Below are 17,921 nucleotides of genomic sequence, written 5' to 3'. Positions count from 1 at the left end.
ACATTATATTATTAATTAGTTATATTGTCTTAATTGGTAGAGTATAATCTTAAGATATATTTTTTGTATAAAGATTTTAAAATCAGCTGCTTTAAAGAAAATTTCGGAAAAAATAATTGATTTTAACCACATATAAAAAGATGAGCAGAAATCGGGGAATTGAACTAAATAATTGGAGACGACAAAATAACGAAGAAGACTCTAGAAATGGTAAGTGAATAAAAGCTAGTTAAAATTTAAACATTTTGTGAGGAACTTGAGTAATTTTTAACATACGTAAACTTAGGCATAATTCTTAAAGCCGCAATGCCAAATTATTTCAACATTTGAATTTTTTCCAAGTACGTTTTTAACGATTTTGATGATGTCATTTTTACGGCTCACGTGGTTGTGTTTTTAGGAATTTTTGGTAAAACTTTGATAAACAACAACATAATTAAAAATCAATAAAAATCGGAAAATTTTAATTTAATTTCAAAAACGTTAATTAATCAATTTATGTCTTTAATAATTTATTATATTATTTAAACCAAACCTTCTTTCTTTGACAAATATTAAAAAAAATTACCGTAAAAATGATAAAATTTCCAAAATTATGGAATTAATCAATATTTAATTAAATATTGCGATTATTACTCGATTCCTTTTTTTTATTTTTTAAGTAATTTTTTTTTGACAGATACTTTAAAACTTCTGGGATTAAAGAAATGGAAAACTGCAGTAATTATTTTCGGCGTATTTTCAGTGTTGTCATTAATCTTAAACATCGTTATGTTCATCAAGGTAAGTTTAAAAAGTATTTAACAAATAAAACATAATAAAATTTAAATCATTTATTAAATTTCTTGAAAAAAACGTTAAAAATTTTGGTTGCGTTTAGATAAGTTTCTTTCCTTAATTATAAACTTAAAAAATGTAAATCTTTAAATGCAAACGAGTCGACCAAAGTTCATACAATTAAAGAAATTGGTCGTCTTTTGGGGTCAACCTATGGCAGTATAACAAACAAAACGTTATATACCAACGTGACGATAGCGCTACATCTTATGTTCTATCCACATGATTACTATTATACGATTACTTTATGTTTAAAACGTGTTTAATTGCCCCATGCACAGGTCGGATTGGCAATACAGTGTTTCGAACGCTAGGTTTAATTTACATGCAATGTGCGGCGAATGTACATTTTCGTGACTTATTAGTATTCACTTTTTATGCACGAACTAACACAATAACATATATAAGTAAGCGCTTGTTTAAACCTTTAAAATGATGCAATTGATAACCTGATGTCCTTTTATAGCTTTACTATACTTAGCGTAAATAAATGTGGTTGTTATTTTAAGGCATGTTATGTTATTTCCGATATCTTTGTTCTGTGTACTAAGGAAGTCTAACAGACATATTCGCTTTCTTTGGTAATTATAAGTCAATAAAAATATCTTATGTAGTAACGCTTACCGCCTATTTTGGTAAAAAAATACAAAATATTGAAAAATTTGTCTGATCTAATAATACTTTATCATGATTAAAATAAATTTTTAAATATTAAATGTTGTTTAGGTGTTTACCCCGGAAAAAAATGATGCACCAAAATATTCACACCAAATATCCACTAACAATACTCCAGTAACAACATTTATAGACGTAAGTTAGGTTTGCAATACTTATTCTTTATAACATATGAGCCAACAGCTGTAACTAACCCTTTCTGTATTTTAAGACCACAAACAACAACCACAAAAACCGTATACAAGCCCTGTTCGAAAGAGCAGAGAAAGACGCTCACTCAAATATAACAACTGATGTTGAATATCTACAAATTCGGGATAGAAAAATAAACGCAACGGTGCACAATTTAACTTCTAAAATTTCTAGTCTGGAATCGGAGGTTTTGCTGGCAACAAATGATACCCAGAGACTTGTACAAAAAATACAACAAGGTAAAATATATTGGTGGTCATGTCTTTCTGTATTTTGTAAACGTAAAGCCAAAACACTATAATATCGTATAGGCAGAATTTTTGTTGCTTAGCTTTTGCCAAATAACGACGAAAAAAATTTTAAAATTTCCGAAAAAAGATAACGTGTTTTAAATTACCGTTCAATGTAGATGTTGGTTGGATTCCAATCTTCAATGGTTTTGAATATCTGGTAAGAAGGAATGGAGCAACATTTAATCAGTCGCAGGAATATTGTGCAGGTAAAGGTGGAAATCTGGCAACGGTTGGTCTTCGATCAAACATAACTAGAAAGTAAGACAATTTCAAAATATCAATAACAAAATAAATTTTATGATAACTAAAATAAAATCTCGTTTTAAAAAAAAAAATTAAAGAATAAATAAATGAAGGCACAACAATACGATAGTACATAACAAATTATAACTTTAAATTGTAATATAATTTTATAAACAGGTATATTGCTGAAAATATAATCTCCGAAAAAACTAGGTTTAGTACCTGGATCGGTTTAAACGATTTGAACGAGGAAGGGGTGTGGAGGTGGATAGACGGTCAAAGAGCAACCACCAAAGACACAAACTTTTTCCCGGGCGAACCGAACGACTTTGGTGGTGGACAGGATTGTGCTTACTTGCATAAATATCCGTTGGGATATCGGATGGCGGATTTTGCTTGTGATTCACTTTTATCGAGTCTCTGTGAAAGAAGGACAGTCTATGATTAATAGAAAAATTTTTATCGAAGTGCAACAATTGATTTTTGTACCTGTACGAGATGAAAAACGAACAATATATACCTCCATTGTAATTGGCTTGTTTGCTATTTTAAAATATATTTCATTTCTGACAATACTTCTCATTCAGATTTAAATGTAAAGTCACATGGTAAATGCAGGGATTTTCGAACTTTTAAATAAAATTATTATACCTCTTTAATTAATAATTAATGAAACTGTAACTTTGATGAATAAGAAGCTATTGATTAAGACAAAAACATTTTTCAAGTATGATAATTACTAAAAATTTAGAGCAACAAATGGTAAGTAATAGTGGGTAATATAATAACAAGATTTAGAACATTGCATGCAAAAATAATGAACTTTGTGGAAATTTTCAACTTACTGCAACTGTACGAGTGTGCAAATGTATTTCTTTTTCCACATTACAATGATTTTTATATTTAACAATCCATAAACAACAACACGATTTTCAACATAGTAACATTATGACAGGAGTTTATATTAAGCTTAGGACCTTATAAGGAGAGTAAAGAATTTCACATAACAGCTGCCTTAGCAATGGCAGTGGCCTTCACAATATCTTTCTTCCAGTCTTGTTCAGATAAGATTTTAATAGATGCACTTAAAATCTTAGTTGCCTTGATTTTATTTTCCCGCATGACCCTCATTACATTTTCAACGTCAACTCCTTCTTCACTCTCTCTCCAGGAATCATAATCTGTCACCATAGCTATTGAAGCATACATGATTCCTAGTTCATTTGCCAAGACAACCTCAGGCACTGCTGTCATGTTGATCACAGATCCTCCCCATGATCTAAACAAGAGGCTTTCAGCATAAGAAGAAAAGCGCGGTCCTTCTATGGTGATCACAGTTCCCGATTTATGGAAAACTATTTCAGATTTCTCACATGCAGAAATTAAGACTTCCCTTAGTTTATGAGAGTAAGGATTTTTCATTGGTATGTGAGTAACACCTTTTAAACTACTCTCAGCTCCATCATAAAAGGTTGAACTCCTTTTGGAAGTTCGATCTATAAATTGATCCAGAATGACAAAGTGCCCAGGAGCCATTTCCTCCTTCAAAGATCCACAAGCAGTGGTTGCAATGATATGAGTGCAACCACATTTCTTCAAGGCAAAGATGTTGGCTCGGTAGTTTACATTACTTGGCATGATACTATGATCAGGGCCATGTCTTGACAAAAGTACACATTCTATTTCATGAATTTTTCCAAAAGTTAAAAGACTTGATGGATCTCCATAGGGAGTTGCAATTTTTTCAGTTTTTTCTACTGCAAAAATCTCCATATCTTTCATTCCAGTTCCTCCAATTATTCCAACTTTAACATTGTCATTGTTGTCCCAAATTGCATTTAAATTCATTTTATTTAAACAATTTTACTTTTTACCTTCCTAATAACAACCTGTAAAATATAAACATACAAAATTATAAAAATAGTAAGAAATTAAAGTACATTAAGTTAATTGGCCTAAATTATAGCAAAGTAATAAACATATATTTAAAAAATATATTTATAAAAATCAAAAAATAAATTTAAGAAATGCAAATCTAATTACAGATATACAACCTAAAAAACACTGATTAATTTATTAGCATTTAATCAACAACACATAAATATTGAATGAGTACACTGTAGTTTTTATTTGTCATAAAGATCCCATCTACTATGTTGAAATACAGGCATTTCAGTTCTCAATTTATGAAGGTAATCTATATCAATCTCTGCAGTAAACATACCAACTTCATTTTCATCTTTAACAGAACCTATTACGTTACCCCATGGGTTTACAACAATACTGTGACCATATGATTCTCTTTTAGAATTGTGTTTTCCACATTGTGCTGCAGCCACCACATAACATTGATTTTCAATTGCACGAGCTCTAAGCAAGACTTCCCAGTGAGCTTTTCCTGTTGGAACAGTAAATGCTGAAGGATAAGTTAAAATCTCGGCACCTTTTTTTCTAAGTGAACTCGACATCAATGGAAATCTGATATCGTAACATACCATTGCTCCCAAAACACCAGCTGGAGTAGTAAATGGTTCCACAATCTGTTTTCCAGGAACAGTGAAGTTGGTTTCTTTTAAAGCAACTTTCTCAGGTATATCAACATCAAACAAATGACACTTATCATATAAACAAACAATACTTCCCTTAGTATTAAGTACTACATGAGTATTTCTTATACATCCAGGTGGGTCACCATTACACATTCTGTGCATGCCTCCTAAAGAAATCCACAGGTTCAACTCTCGAGCCAAATCTGCATATCTTGAACATATTGTTTTGTTTACAGTATTCTCTTTACAGGAAAAAGGTTCTATTTTTTCAGCTAAAGCAACAGACTTCTCAGTATTTTCAGCAATATAGTCACATGCTTCTGGTAAAAATACCATGGAAGCTCCTTGATCCTTGCATTTTCTTATTAGCTCTTTTCCTTGGAGAAAATTTGCCTCTTTATCAGAGCTAACGCACATCTGGCAAACTCCAATAATACTGCTCATACTTCTTTATGTTTTTTATTTAAATATTATTTTAAAATTTGACAGAATTAATAAAAACATCCCAACTTATTCCCGTATTGAAACAAATTTTGTTAAAACCTTGATGTTACTTTTAACCACGTGCTAATCACGTGCTACCTTAATAATCACGTGCCTAAAACAGGTGTTATATTTTTTGTAAACAGGTGTAGTAACAGAAACTATCTGTTTCGAAAACATAATATATCGCAAAAAATAGCAAAAATCTTACGAATACCCGAATTAACTAACCCATATTAAAACCAAAAAACTTGCAAAAATATACTGAAAATCAAGAGCTGGCAATCATGAAGTGTAGCAGTAGCAGATAAACGCACAAAAAATTGTGGTTTGAAATCATCAATTACTAGGTATCGCAACTTCTAAAAAAGTATTTAACTTAAAAATATAAAAAAATAATACAATTTTTTTTACTAAACAGTTAAATTGTGGTGTTTAATAATACTTGTGTTCAGTTGATTACTTTAACAAATTATTTAAATAATATTAATTATTTACCCCACCTATCGGATGCTTGTTTTTTTAAATAAATAACAATTTTTTTTAAATATAAGCTACTTATTTTAATTAAGTTGTAAATAAAACTTAATATTAACCGTAATTTAATTTATGGTTATTGGCTATGACTTTTAAATTTATTTGTTTAATATGTTAAATAATTAGGGTATTGTTTGTGATGCTTGTCTGTCTTCACCAACTATTTAAAATTGGAAAAGTCGTCAGCTAAGATGTCAAGTTCATTTTTTCGTCAGATTAAGTTGTTTATTTTCTAATTATTGTCTGGTTGCCGCCTGCCTGGTCATAGATTTAACTATCTGTTGCTTGTCTATAATTCCAGACTTATGTTTCAGGTATACTTTTATTTAAAACTTTAGATGACCATTGGTTTGCTTAGCAATTAGATTTTAATATATTTATGTTATGTCTGTATGTAGGATATAAATTTTTTACAGGCAAATGTGCATAAGTTCTGTTAGTTAGGTTTACTTTTAAATTGTATTGGTTGGTAGGTCTTTATTTGTTTAAGTGTTGTTATGCAATTATGTTATGTGTTTTTGTTAATAAGCTAAGTTGTCAGACATAAAACAGTAAAAGCTAAGTTGTTAGATGATATTATTCTACTGTTCTGGAAACCAAACTATAAATGTTGGTCATTACTGAAAATAAAATACGCCATTGACACTGTTGGTGTGAAAACACTTATTTCCTAATTAAAACAACAAGAATTCTAGCATTTTTGCCATTTTATTTTAGGTAAAAACTTATACTCGGTATAAGTCGTAAACAATTTTTACCATGGTCTATAAATCATGAGTTGGTAGTTTTGACAGTTATAAATATATAAGTATCCTTTGTCATATAAAAAAAATAAATAAATATAAGTATCCTTTGTCATTGTTAAAACATCAAATAGTGCTTTTTTTATTATTTATTATTTTATAGCCGCTTTATTAAATCTTTTGTTTATATTGTTAGAAAGTATGAATTCTTAATTTTTTTTGAAGTGCTAAGTGTGATTTTTTCTAATCCATAATTTATAGAATCTAACTTTAATGGCCGAATGCCTTAAAACTTAATTCAACTTTGTTTTTATGCAGATTAAATTTTGTATAGCAGTTGTTTTATACTAAGATGACATGCAATAACTTTAGAAGATCGCCGTTTAAACAAAAATTACAAACAAATGCCCCGGATTACTGTGTTGATATGACAACCAAATTAAAATCTAATTTTAATGGAAGATTAAGACAAAAAAACTATGAACTGACAAACACAGGAATTGAACAAGAAAATATTGATGCAAGACCTGAAGTATTATCTATTGACAGTGACTTTAGCAGTGGTGTAATGGACAGTCCTGAACTGGAGTCACCACCACCAGATAAAATAAACAATATGTTAGAAGGGAAAGCACCAATAGGGGCTGACTACTCCTACTGTACACCTCGACTAAGGCCAGAGAAAAAAAGCTTCATTTTAGAGAGAAAAAATGTGGAGACCGTTGATAAGGCTCGGGTTACAGGCCACTCCACAGAAGCATTTCATGCTCGGATACCAATCAATGGATTGACTTCATCACTAGAAAGAAAAACTTCTTATAAAGGTCACAACGAAGAAAATCCACCAACACACCAACCAACTACAAAAGAAGATGATATGAAGTATACCGATATTACTCATCAGAAATTAAAGAACTCACTGGATCATATTCATGGACAAGGTCGCTATCCTCAGTACAGTGGTATACCGAGTAACAGTTGTTATACAAATGGGATCATTGGATCTAGTGTAGCTGCAAGTAGTTCTCAGTTACGAGCTGCTTATACTGCATATGACACTCAAAATTTTTCCAACACTAAATATGACGCTGTTCTAAAGATAAAGGACGCAATTTTGCAAGAAAAAGAATCGGTTATCTTAAAACTCAGAATTGACGTTTCTTCGTTACAGCACCAGATTCAAGAGAGAGATGCCTCAATAAGACAGGTGTGTATATATTTTACTCTTTGGCCATTTTTTTTTTGTATATTTTATCATTTTTTATTGTATATTTTTGGTAAATAAAATAAACACTTTAACTAACTTGTGTTTTACTGGGGTGAGTGGAAACCAATTTTTCTTTCATTGATCAGTTTATAAAGAACAAGTTCTTTTGTAATGGTATTAATACTTTTAATCTGTTAACAAGTCATTTGACAAATGTCCATTTTGATAATACTTTATTATTTTCTCCTTACATTTAGTTGATGCAATCTCAACAGTTACCCACCAAACGCCATTCTGATAACAAAGAATTTGTCCAGGTAAAAATAAAATCAATTTATAATAGAGTAGCATATCCTATTTCCAATAAATTAAAGGAAGTATAAGTGTCTTTTCTGATACAACCACACTAAATCAAATTTTGTTTTTTAATTACAGTTGCATAAGAAGGTGAACAACCTTGAACAACTACTAGGGAAAACTGAATGTCAGCTTTCTGAAGCAAAGACAAAGATTGAACAGGAAAGAACTCACTTCAAAGACAGAGTCAGAAAGTTAGAGGACGAAATTAAAGGAAAGGATCAAGTAATCATGGACACTAAGCGAAAAGCAAAGTCTTTTGCTGAACGACTGGAAAAGTACAAGAAAAGAGTTGAAAGTTTAGAGCGATATCTTGGTGATTTGCCAACTATGGAAGAAACCAATCGAATGAAAACCGAAACTGATATTTTAGGAGTCCAACGTGAAAACATGATAACCGAAGTTTTTACGTTAAAGAATAAACTAGAGAGCAAAACAAAACTTTTAATAGAAAAAGAAAATGAACTTAAAGATTTTAAGGAAAAAGAAGAGAGTTATTTGGGACAAATACAGAATTTAGAAGACAAAATCAAAAAACTTGAAAGTTCGAAAATTGAGTTAGGAAAAACTGAACGGGATGAATTGGAGGTAAATCATTACAACAAAAAATACTTTGTTTAAAATAATAAAAAAAATTTAACCTGTGCCATTAAATTTTTATGTTTCTATTTTCTTTATTACATAGGCTAGCCCAGAAAAATAAATATTTTATGTCAAACAAATTATTATTTCAAGGATTACAAGTTTGAGGTGATACGATTCGAAAAAGAACAGGAAGATGCTGCAAGAATGTTTTCAGCCTTCGAACGACGGAGTAAAGACCGACAACAAAAACACAAGGAAGAGGTAGAGAGGTTAAAAGAGAAAGTTGTTGATGCCGAACAAACTACAACAAACATTCGAAAAGACTTAGGAATAAAACAACAATCTGCAAACAAGGTAAAAAATATAAATTTAGTTTATATGTTCTTTGAATTTCTCTGTTAAAAATGTAGATAAATTTTAAAAATATTTTTGAAATCCTTTTTAAATTAGGTTCACACTGCTATGGTTAACTTATCCTCACAAAACCAACAATTAATGGAAGAAAAACTTGGCTTAGTGGAGCGGGTATGTTACATGTAATAAAGCCAACCCTAAATATTATTTCTGTAAAAATACTTTTGTGGATATTTAAAATCTTTGCCCTTACTGCAGGTTAAGACTTTAGAAAAACTACAAAATAACTTTGAGGAAAAAAATCGGGCCTGTCTTCGCTTACAAAATGAAACTTTTTCTGCAGTAAAGGAACTTAAAGCTGTCAGCCAGGTACGAAAGTGAATTCGTGTGTTTGTCTTTTACCACATTTCTATAGACCAAGCAAGACTATAAATGCTTAAAGTTTTTGCTACTTGCGCAATTTTAAAACCAAATTTTTTTTAAAGGTTTTAATCCAAACTGCGGATGGATCGGATCCAAATCTTTCCTCGCTTCTTGGAGTAAAAACATCCGAAGATCATCTTGATGATTCATCATGTAACATTAGCAACGACGTTAGTGCAGCAAACAGCAGATTAATAGAAGTTCGACAACTCCGTCAAGACATTGAACAATTGCGGACTATGTTGTCCAATAGATATGCTGAAAATATAGGTGATAACTGCACCACCCAATAGAAAGGTTAATGTGATGTAATAATGAGATTGTATTCTAAGCTCAAGAGATTAAAGTGTGAACCTCTATTGCTGGTGTGTATTCTCTGGTGTGTTAAGGAATTTATTTTTAGCATACCGAGCTTATTGTTATTGCGGTTGCTTTTCAATGTAATGTCTTGTTGTGTGCTTTCCACAATGCCTTCTTGCCATTCAAATTTAACCCAAGCTTTTGCGCCTTTAATAAGCTAACTGTGTTTAAATGTACAAAAATTTCCCGTTATTTTTTTTGTTTACATTTTTTATTTATTGCATTGTATAAGCACACATAAATTTTTTACAAAATTACAAACAATTAATGCTTATTATACTGTGAGAGAAATAAACCCGATTTTTATTGTAGTAATTATTTAATGGAACTTTTTGCCAAACAATTAAACCGTATTCGTAGTGATTCATTTTTGTCTTCGTTTTTTTTTGTAAATTTTACTTCTAGCCTAAGTGTGATATTAGTTATATTAGTTTGCACAAACATAAAAACATTATACATTAATATATTATGCCTCTATAGTTTTAAATACTTATATATATATAGCCTCTGTTTGTTTGTGTGGGATATCAAAATCATAAAGCATTTTTTGCTATTATTAGTTGTACCGACAATCTTTTTTTTTATTTTATTAAAAAGACTTTCGTTTGTATGTACCGTATTTTATGGTAAAGTATGCTGCGTTTTAAATTTCCGTGGTCGTATTTTTGATGGAATTTGTTTGAAAATACAAAGCGTTGATCCCTTCCCGCCAATCTAAGCTTCGTGTTTATTCGACCTCAAAGTAATATAACCTCTTATAGTGACGTCATCCGTCAACGCGTTTAATATCAGAGAATGCCGGTGATATTGTTAAATGATGTCGTCAGTCGACACGTCTTTTTGCCAAACCACGAAACTTAAATAACTGACAAGTCACTTTAATCATTTATTAATAATTCAGTGTAGGTAATGATCATACCCTAAGGATATTAATTTTGAGTAACGTGTTTCTAAATTATTTGGAATATTTCGGTGCCACATAACGCCCGACTGTTGAAGATATGTGTATTTAAGATATTAAATAACGTATAAAACAAAGGCAAATGGGGGCCTTAATCATTGGCACGCCCACAGCTATTTCATATCATGTTGCCCATTGTTAATAAGCTTGTACGCCACACAGCTAAACAACTAATTAGTTGTCAGCAACAACATGGTGGGCGGATCCTATCTCATGATTGACAGTTAGGATTTCTTCTAGAAAACAAACGATTTTTCACTTTTTCCTTTATAAGCTAATTTATATCCAAACAAAAAAATTTAATAGGTTGTCCGTTGTGTGTTTGAGAAGTTCAAAGTAAATTTTCTGTACCGTAACAGCAGATCGCATGGGTTTTACTAGACATTTTTAAAATAAATACCTTAAAAATTGGAACTAATTTTATTAAAATTGGATGTGATGATTTATTAAAAGGTAAAATTATAGAAACTATTGCAGAATGTTTTTTTCATATTCCTTTAAAGGGATACAATTTTTGTCATTTTTATCGGGTAAGGTTGTGCAGTTAGGACGTGTTTAAGCTATCGGTGAACGCCGGGCTCAATGGCGAATAAGGTTGCATACGTGCCACTCGAGCCTGAAATCTTATCGGTTTCATTTTTTTTTCCATATCACTTTAAGGTAAAAGGTTTTATATTTTGTTATGAAGGCTTAATATCGCCACCTTACGTTAGGTTACTCACCTCATATCGCCACCCTACAATAGGTATTTATAAATTTAAGCAGAACGCATTTTAAATATGATACAAGAAAACACAATATATTGCAGCGAATTTACGCGGTATTTTTTTGGTCTCTTTAAAATGTTTGAAGTTTTTTTTTTAAATAAATATAACTATAACATTATACAAAGGGAAAAATAAGTCAGTGTTACTTCCGCGTTTAGGAATTATTTTAAAATATCCCCAGTAGGTGTTTTAAAAAATTTAAATATTATTTTAAATAATTTATTTTAACTGTTTTAACTTTTAGTTTAACTTGTATTAAACATTTATTTAAATCAGCTTAGCTTTAGCCAAAGTTTATATGGCTTTAGCTTTAGCCTTTTCTACTCGTATGATAATCACGTGATATTTTCTGACGTCATAGAGATGCAATTGGTGCGATACAATGGGCATTCGAAGTAGTGCTGGCATCACAAACATTTAAACAGAAAAGGAAGCTAGAGTCATAAAATTGTGCAATTTTACTTGAATAAATGAAATAACCCAGATCGTCTTACAAAAAGAAAAAGGAAATTAAATAATAAATTTATTAGAAGCAGATATCAAATTGCATTTAAGTGCATATCTGGGTATCGTATAGAATAAGTAAAGATAAAGCTAGATATCATCAAACCATTGGTTTACCTTTCAAACAATAAACTAGTTTTTAGTAACAGAAATAAAAAGTAAATAGATAAATGATGGGTAAACCAGTTTCACAAACTACGTACGAATGGACTTGCACAGACGAACCTCATGCAAGCCGTCGTAAAGAAATGCTAGGTAGGCTTTTAGTGGTTTGTTTAAGATTTGGGTAGAAATCATAAAACGTTACATTTGTGTTTAAACGATTTTTTCTTCGGTTGGCTAATGTGGTGACTGGTGACATTTCAATCACAGTTGGAATATTATAGCAGGCTGCTGCCGTACGAGGCGTCGGTAAATACGCGGAAGTAATATTCAAACGAAAAACAATGGGGGATAGAATGATATTACTTACCTCTTTTAAAAAGCTTAAAATATTAAAATAAATATTTCATGAATAACCCATTAGAGCGCCCTTTACGCATTAACAAAACGCTGTATACATTCAATAAAAACACACCAGTGTAGAAATGCATGCTTTCACTGCGTGATACGTTGTCAAGGAAAAGTTTGGTATCCAAAGTCAAGTCAACTTAACAGCTCATTCCAAACATAAGCACCATTGAAACACGATTTTCTAAGTACAGGGGGTTAAATATATTTCTGATATGCCGTTTATTCGACTAGTTTTCTAGAAAACTGTGGCTTAAAAACAAAACGTAATAAGTTTAAAATGGGTGGTTTACTCAAGTGCACAGCTAGGCCGACTGACGTCATTTTACTGTAATAACAAGTTGTGTACCGGTACACATTAAAAAGTGTAATTTCTAAGCCAATTACACTACACATAGAGTGCTTCATGTAAATTAGAATTATTTTATAATATTTCAGTAAGTTAACATTCATTTTGTGTATTTTTTTAGCAAAATATCCCGAAATCAAAAAACTAATGACGATTAATCCACATTTCAAGTGGGTAGTAACTGCTGAAGTTGCTTTTCAAATAGCTTCCTGTTATTTTGTAAAGGATTTATCTTGGCCCTTTATCGTTGTTTTGTCATATTTCTTAGGCGGTAAGTGGCCCATCTGTTTTAAGTTTCGAATAGAAAACCAAATTAAAATTTTTGAAGAATTTTTGGTTTATAATTTAATTAAAAATCTGAAAATTTTTTTTTAAGGTACCCTCAATCACAGCTTGACGCTTGCAGTGCATGAGCTGAGTCACAATCGTGGTTTCGGGCACGGGAAATTGGCAATGTAAGTTGACTTTACAGGAATTTTTTTTTGTCATGATGTAATAAGAATAAGTGAACAGGGAATGCTCAAATTTGTACGCCACGTGTATATTGTTGTCTTGCCCCTTAATTACAACAATTTAATTTTTTCCAGTTGGAACCGCGTTTTGGCACTTTTTGCCAATCTTCCTATTGGAGTTCCATATTGCGTCTCCTTTAAAAAGTATCATTTAGAACATCACCGTGCCCAGGGTGTGGATGGAGTCGATACCGACATACCTTCAGAATGGGAGGGAAACTTGTTCAAGTAACACTAACCTTTTCTTATCACACCTTACTTAAAAAGGGAACTTATCCACAAATTTTGAATTTTTTTGATTAACTTTATTAAATATTCAGCAGTAAGGCCGTTAAATTGAACCAATTGATTAGATAACAAAATTAATTTTTGTTTAGCACCAGGCTTCGAAAAATCGTTTGGGTATTTTTGCAGCCTCTCTTGTATGCGTTAAGGCCACTATTTATTAACCCAAAACCATTCAATAGTGCGGACTGTCTCAACGTTGTGATCCAAGTAACATTCAATTGTAAGTTGAACTTTATATGTTTAAAAACATTTAAACAATTTCAATTTATTTTATATTTTTCTTTTAAGATGCTTTAGTTCAAGTGTGGGGAGCAAAATGTTTAGTTTACCTTTTACTCGGAACTTTCCTTGCTTTAGGACTGCATCCACTCTCCGGACACTTTATATCAGAGCATTACATGTTTTTGAAGGTAATGTTGGCTACGGTAACTTAACTTGAATGACCATTACGTAAGATAAGAAAAAATTCTTAATATTTGCCAACGACATAACATTTTTGAAGGGCCAAGAAACGTATTCTTATTATGGGATACTCAACCAATTGACCTACAATGTAGGATATCACGTTGAACACCACGACTTTCCGAGCATTACTGGAGCAAAATTACCATTAGTAAGTTTAGTTTTGTAAACGTGTACATATCTCATTCGAGATACTAAATAATACAAAATGCTTAAGAAACCGGACAAAAAAACTGGTACAAGCATAACATTGTTGTATATTTCAGGTAAGCAAAATAGTCCCAGATTACTACGACCATCTGCCGAGCTATTCTTCGTGGAGCAAAGTCATTTACGACTTTATATGCGACGACTCTATTGGACCATTTTCACGAATAAAGCGAAAACCCAAAGAAAAGGCTAATGGTCATTTAAACAACAAAGGACAAACGACTCACGGGGCAACGGATTAAAAATATGTGGCTAGTTAGTTTAAGTAATCAAAATTTATTCAATAACATAGCTTGCAACGTACAGAACGATATATATTATACTGCGGCTGCATATTAGATATTTAAAAAACCAAGGCATAAAAAACGCTTTTAAAACTATTTATATTAAATTTTAGTTAAAAGTTTTATTTTTGTTAAAATCTCTTAAGTGCAGTACTTTACATATGTTCGGGATGTTCTTGAAGACATTGAATAAATGTCTCAGGGGCATGTCCATTGTAGAAAATGTTGTAAACAGCAACGAACAAAGGATATCTTGTAACGAAAAATAAACACTGTGTTTAAAATTTTTATAGTTTGGTAATAAGTTAAATTAACATATTTAAGTGCTTTTTATACTGCAATTCCGTAGGACTATTTTAACCCAAACCTGCTTTAAACTGCACTGTTCTATTTTTTATGATTTTCTATGTTTAAATATTCAAGACCTTATTACAGTTTTGTTTAAATAAAGTTTGTGTTGCTTAAAACTGTGTAAATTGTCTATTTTATTTAAATATATCAATAGTAGTTTGATAATTATCACTTTAGTAAGGGTTGGGAATGTTAAAATAACAAAAAATGCAATTAATTTATGGTAAACCTGATTATACCCTGTTACAAATTTGTTTTTTGGGATGAGGTTTTATGCTAATTTTGAATAAACAAAATTTATAAATGTTAAATACTTACTCTTTTGTATCCAATTTTTTTGATTCCAAAACCTTGTAGACTTCCATAGCAGTTTGTGGGCCTTGAAGTTTTTGTCCATTTAACATTTCCTTTTCCAATACTTCTATGGGCTTAGGTTAAAAAATGAAAAAGGGAGATTTTAGTAAAAAAAATGGTTCGCATAAATTTATTAAAAAAATTGAAAAATTTGAATGTGCATACATTACCATTACCGCAATAAGGTATTACCTTTTTACTGGCAACAAATGCTTCAGAAACACGTTGGTTTCTTCCTCCATAACAAGTTGTGACAAGATCGGCCACACCACAACTTTCCAAGAATGTTGAAGTTTTTGGGGGAGTATCAGGAAAAAAATCCTAAAAATTTACGTTATCAAAAAAAAAATTATAAAAGGAACACCAACAAAAAATACTAGTAAAAAAAAGGTTAAACACCATAGTTATATTTATATATTACCTTTGCAAATTTCATCATCTCCATTAAACCAAGGCGAATTACGGCAGCTTTAGTGTTATCTCCATACTTTAAACCACTTACAAAACCAGCACCACAGGCAACAATGTTCTACAAAATTTAGAAATTTTATTTGATTTTCTTACAAATGTGTTTAATATTCAACAACAGAATTGTTTAGACGAAGCTGTCCTGTGTTATTAATCAACTTTAAAAAAAGGAAGTAATACTAATAAAAATTGTTGGTTTTAGATTATAGCGATAATTTATCAAGTTCCATATGAACCTTAAGAGCACCACATATTTCAACAGTGTTTGGATCTTCAACAACACAAATACGAAAGTTAAGGGCATGTAGAAGATCTTTAAAAAGATATCCATTTTCTTTCACCACGCAACCTTTAAATATTGTAAAAACATAAATACACAAAGACTTTGTGAAATGACATAAGCTTTTTAAAAGACATATATTTATACCCAAAACCTTATCATGAATTACACAGAAACAAATTACTTTAATTACATTTTTTTTATTTACCAATTGTTGTTTCACAGAAATGTTCCTCGGCCACTTCTTTAGCAATATTAGCACCCATTAACACAGAAACATCTATCTTTAACATTTCTCGAATAACATCACTAATAAGCTGTAGACCTTGGTCAGTATGGTCCATACCCTAACAACAAAAAGTTGTTTATTTGTAATAATGTATACAGCAAAAAAAAGGTCACATTAATAATGAAAGTTATTTTTGGGATTTCACAGCATTATTGTTAATTACACGTGAACTTGCATTGATGTTAACCTTTAAATTTGTATAAACAAAATGGATGACCATGTCAGGATATCCTCTAATTTAAAATTATAATTTCATAAATCACTGAAGTATTATTATAAAACTAAATTATTTCACTGCTTACGTTGCAATGTTCAAGCTGATATAAATTACCAACCTTGATCAGTGAAATAGCGATGGCGTCCGGCTTGATCTTTCCCTGTAAAGTTGTACAGAGTCTCCTGATGAACTGATGGGGCACAACAAAGATTAACATATCGGCACCTTCTGCTGCATGAAGTAAATCAGGAACAGCAACCTTTGAATTAAGATTGATTGAACTGTTAATTGTACACCACAACATTATCTCTTTGTACTTCATGATGTTTAAAAACAGAATAAAATATAAACTCACGACATTAGATGGTAAAGTATGCCCAGGTAAATATTTGACATTTTCATGTTTAGTGTTAATAATTTCAGTCAGCTTTTGCCCATTAATTTCTTCTTCATAAACATACATATTCACGCGGGTAAAAAACTTGTCATATTTCTCACAGTTTGCACCAACAATTTTTGAGATTGCCGAACCCCTAAATTTAAAATAGGTTGTTAATAGAATTCTAGTTTTTTAAGCAACAGCAATAATTCGTAACGTCGTGTATGTAATTTACAAATTATGTGGTTTATTTACAGATTTACCAATTATTGCTTAAAACTACACATATTTTAACAAATCTAAACTCACCAATTTCCAGATCCAATGATGCATACTTTTTTGGCCATGTTGTTAATATAAATCAGATTTTTTGTCAAATTATAATGTCTAATACAACTTAATACAGGTCTACTAAAAGTAAAGAACAATACCTTACTACTGAAATACATGTTATAAAATAAGCTTGTACCTAATATTATACTAATCAATAATGCTATGTAAAGTTAGGTAATCTGATACCATACAACAGTACAATTTCCAGTTTGTGTGTAATATCATATCTACAAAAGTGGCTTTATATATGTCAGTATGTATGCAAATAACAAAGTGTTAAATTTGCTACTTTAAAATAATGTTACCATGCCTCCTGTCTGCATGTTATTTTCTATGTCACGCCTGTAAACAGTCAACCTTGCACCAAATCACTTCGGTTAACAGGAATGATAATTTCTTAATGTCATATTAAAAAAGAATAAAAATTCAAGTGCATTTATTAGCCAAATTTTCTAAAGACATATGTCTAACAAGCTGACTAGGTAGTACCACATTATCGAATGCAAACTCACAATTACCTAAGCACCGCAGCTTATAACTAAGAACAACAATACCATGCTGTCAT

The 17,921-nt window shown here is 30.9% G+C and overlaps 5 protein-coding genes across 5 annotated transcripts; 2 read left to right on the top strand and 3 right to left on the bottom strand.

Annotated features, from left to right (window-relative positions):
• Positions 1 to 2,921: 2,921 nt before the first annotated feature.
• On the bottom strand, positions 2,922 to 4,124 carry LOC145741701 (S-methyl-5'-thioadenosine phosphorylase-like). Its single transcript, XM_082559336.1, has one exon. The coding sequence runs from the start codon at positions 4,086 to 4,088 to the stop codon at positions 3,240 to 3,242; it is 849 nt and encodes a 282-aa protein (XP_082415462.1). The 5' UTR covers positions 4,089 to 4,124; the 3' UTR covers positions 2,922 to 3,239.
• A 242-nt stretch (positions 4,125 to 4,366) lies between these two features.
• On the bottom strand, positions 4,367 to 5,302 carry LOC145741440 (deaminated glutathione amidase-like). Its single transcript, XM_082559030.1, has one exon. The coding sequence runs from the start codon at positions 5,231 to 5,233 to the stop codon at positions 4,367 to 4,369; it is 867 nt and encodes a 288-aa protein (XP_082415156.1). The 5' UTR covers positions 5,234 to 5,302.
• Positions 5,303 to 6,058: 756 nt separating this feature from the next.
• Positions 6,059 to 10,556, top strand: LOC145742105 (centrosomal protein of 85 kDa-like). Its single transcript, XM_082559864.1, has 8 exons — positions 6,059 to 6,123; positions 6,871 to 7,759; positions 8,017 to 8,076; positions 8,195 to 8,704; positions 8,852 to 9,055; positions 9,152 to 9,226; positions 9,314 to 9,424; positions 9,541 to 10,556. Exons 2-8 carry the CDS (start codon positions 6,905 to 6,907, stop codon positions 9,769 to 9,771), a joined length of 2,046 nt encoding a protein of 681 aa, XP_082415990.1. The 5' UTR covers positions 6,059 to 6,123; positions 6,871 to 6,904; the 3' UTR covers positions 9,772 to 10,556.
• A 1,406-nt stretch (positions 10,557 to 11,962) lies between these two features.
• On the top strand, positions 11,963 to 15,238 carry LOC145743270 (sphingolipid delta(4)-desaturase DES1-like). Its single transcript, XM_082561195.1, has 8 exons — positions 11,963 to 12,325; positions 13,051 to 13,200; positions 13,306 to 13,384; positions 13,517 to 13,669; positions 13,819 to 13,949; positions 14,018 to 14,139; positions 14,232 to 14,342; positions 14,458 to 15,238. The coding sequence occupies exons 1-8, from the start codon at positions 12,241 to 12,243 to the stop codon at positions 14,641 to 14,643; spliced, it is 1,017 nt and encodes a 338-aa protein (XP_082417321.1). The 5' UTR covers positions 11,963 to 12,240; the 3' UTR covers positions 14,644 to 15,238.
• Positions 14,657 to 17,711, bottom strand: LOC145743269 (glycerol-3-phosphate dehydrogenase [NAD(+)], cytoplasmic-like). The gene is made up of 9 exons (XM_082561194.1): positions 17,333 to 17,711; positions 17,000 to 17,177; positions 16,763 to 16,903; positions 16,347 to 16,485; positions 16,095 to 16,207; positions 15,812 to 15,919; positions 15,583 to 15,711; positions 15,355 to 15,464; positions 14,657 to 14,937 (listed from the first exon to the last, which is right to left on the bottom strand). Exons 1-9 carry the CDS (start codon positions 17,470 to 17,472, stop codon positions 14,841 to 14,843), a joined length of 1,155 nt encoding a protein of 384 aa, XP_082417320.1. The 5' UTR covers positions 17,473 to 17,711; the 3' UTR covers positions 14,657 to 14,840.
• Positions 17,712 to 17,921: the final 210 nt, after the last annotated feature.

Source organism: Corella eumyota, chromosome 2 (genome assembly GCF_963082875.1).
Source record: "Corella eumyota chromosome 2, kaCorEumy4.1, whole genome shotgun sequence".
NCBI classification, from domain to species: Eukaryota; Metazoa; Chordata; class Ascidiacea; order Phlebobranchia; family Corellidae; genus Corella; species Corella eumyota.
This window is presented reverse-complemented; position numbering and strand designations above follow the sequence as displayed.

Coding starts and splice junctions, on each gene's coding strand:
- LOC145741701 (XM_082559336.1), bottom strand. CDS start 4,088: ATGAATTTAAATGCAATTTGGGACAACAATGACAATGTTAAAGTTGGA.
- LOC145741440 (XM_082559030.1), bottom strand. CDS start 5,233: ATGAGCAGTATTATTGGAGTTTGCCAGATGTGCGTTAGCTCTGATAAA.
- LOC145743270 (XM_082561195.1), top strand. CDS start 12,241: ATGATGGGTAAACCAGTTTCACAAACTACGTACGAATGGACTTGCACA. Junction 13,201..13,305: donor TTTGTCATATTTCTTAGGCG/GTAAGTGGCCCA, acceptor TTTTTTTTTAAG/GTACCCTCAATCACAGCTTG. Junction 14,140..14,231: donor AGCATTACATGTTTTTGAAG/GTAATGTTGGCT, acceptor ACATTTTTGAAG/GGCCAAGAAACGTATTCTTA.
- LOC145743269 (XM_082561194.1), bottom strand. CDS start 17,472: ATGTATTTCAGTAGTAAGGTATTGTTCTTTACTTTTAGTAGACCTGTA. Junction 16,904..16,999: donor ATACTTTACCATCTAATGTC/GTGAGTTTATAT, acceptor CTTAATTCAAAG/GTTGCTGTTCCTGATTTACT. Junction 15,920..16,094: donor AAATATGTGGTGCTCTTAAG/GTTCATATGGAA, acceptor TAAATTTTGTAG/AACATTGTTGCCTGTGGTGC.
- LOC145742105 (XM_082559864.1), top strand. CDS start 6,905: ATGACATGCAATAACTTTAGAAGATCGCCGTTTAAACAAAAATTACAA. Junction 7,760..8,016: donor GAGATGCCTCAATAAGACAG/GTGTGTATATAT, acceptor CCTTACATTTAG/TTGATGCAATCTCAACAGTT. Junction 9,425..9,540: donor AACTTAAAGCTGTCAGCCAG/GTACGAAAGTGA, acceptor TTTTTTTTAAAG/GTTTTAATCCAAACTGCGGA.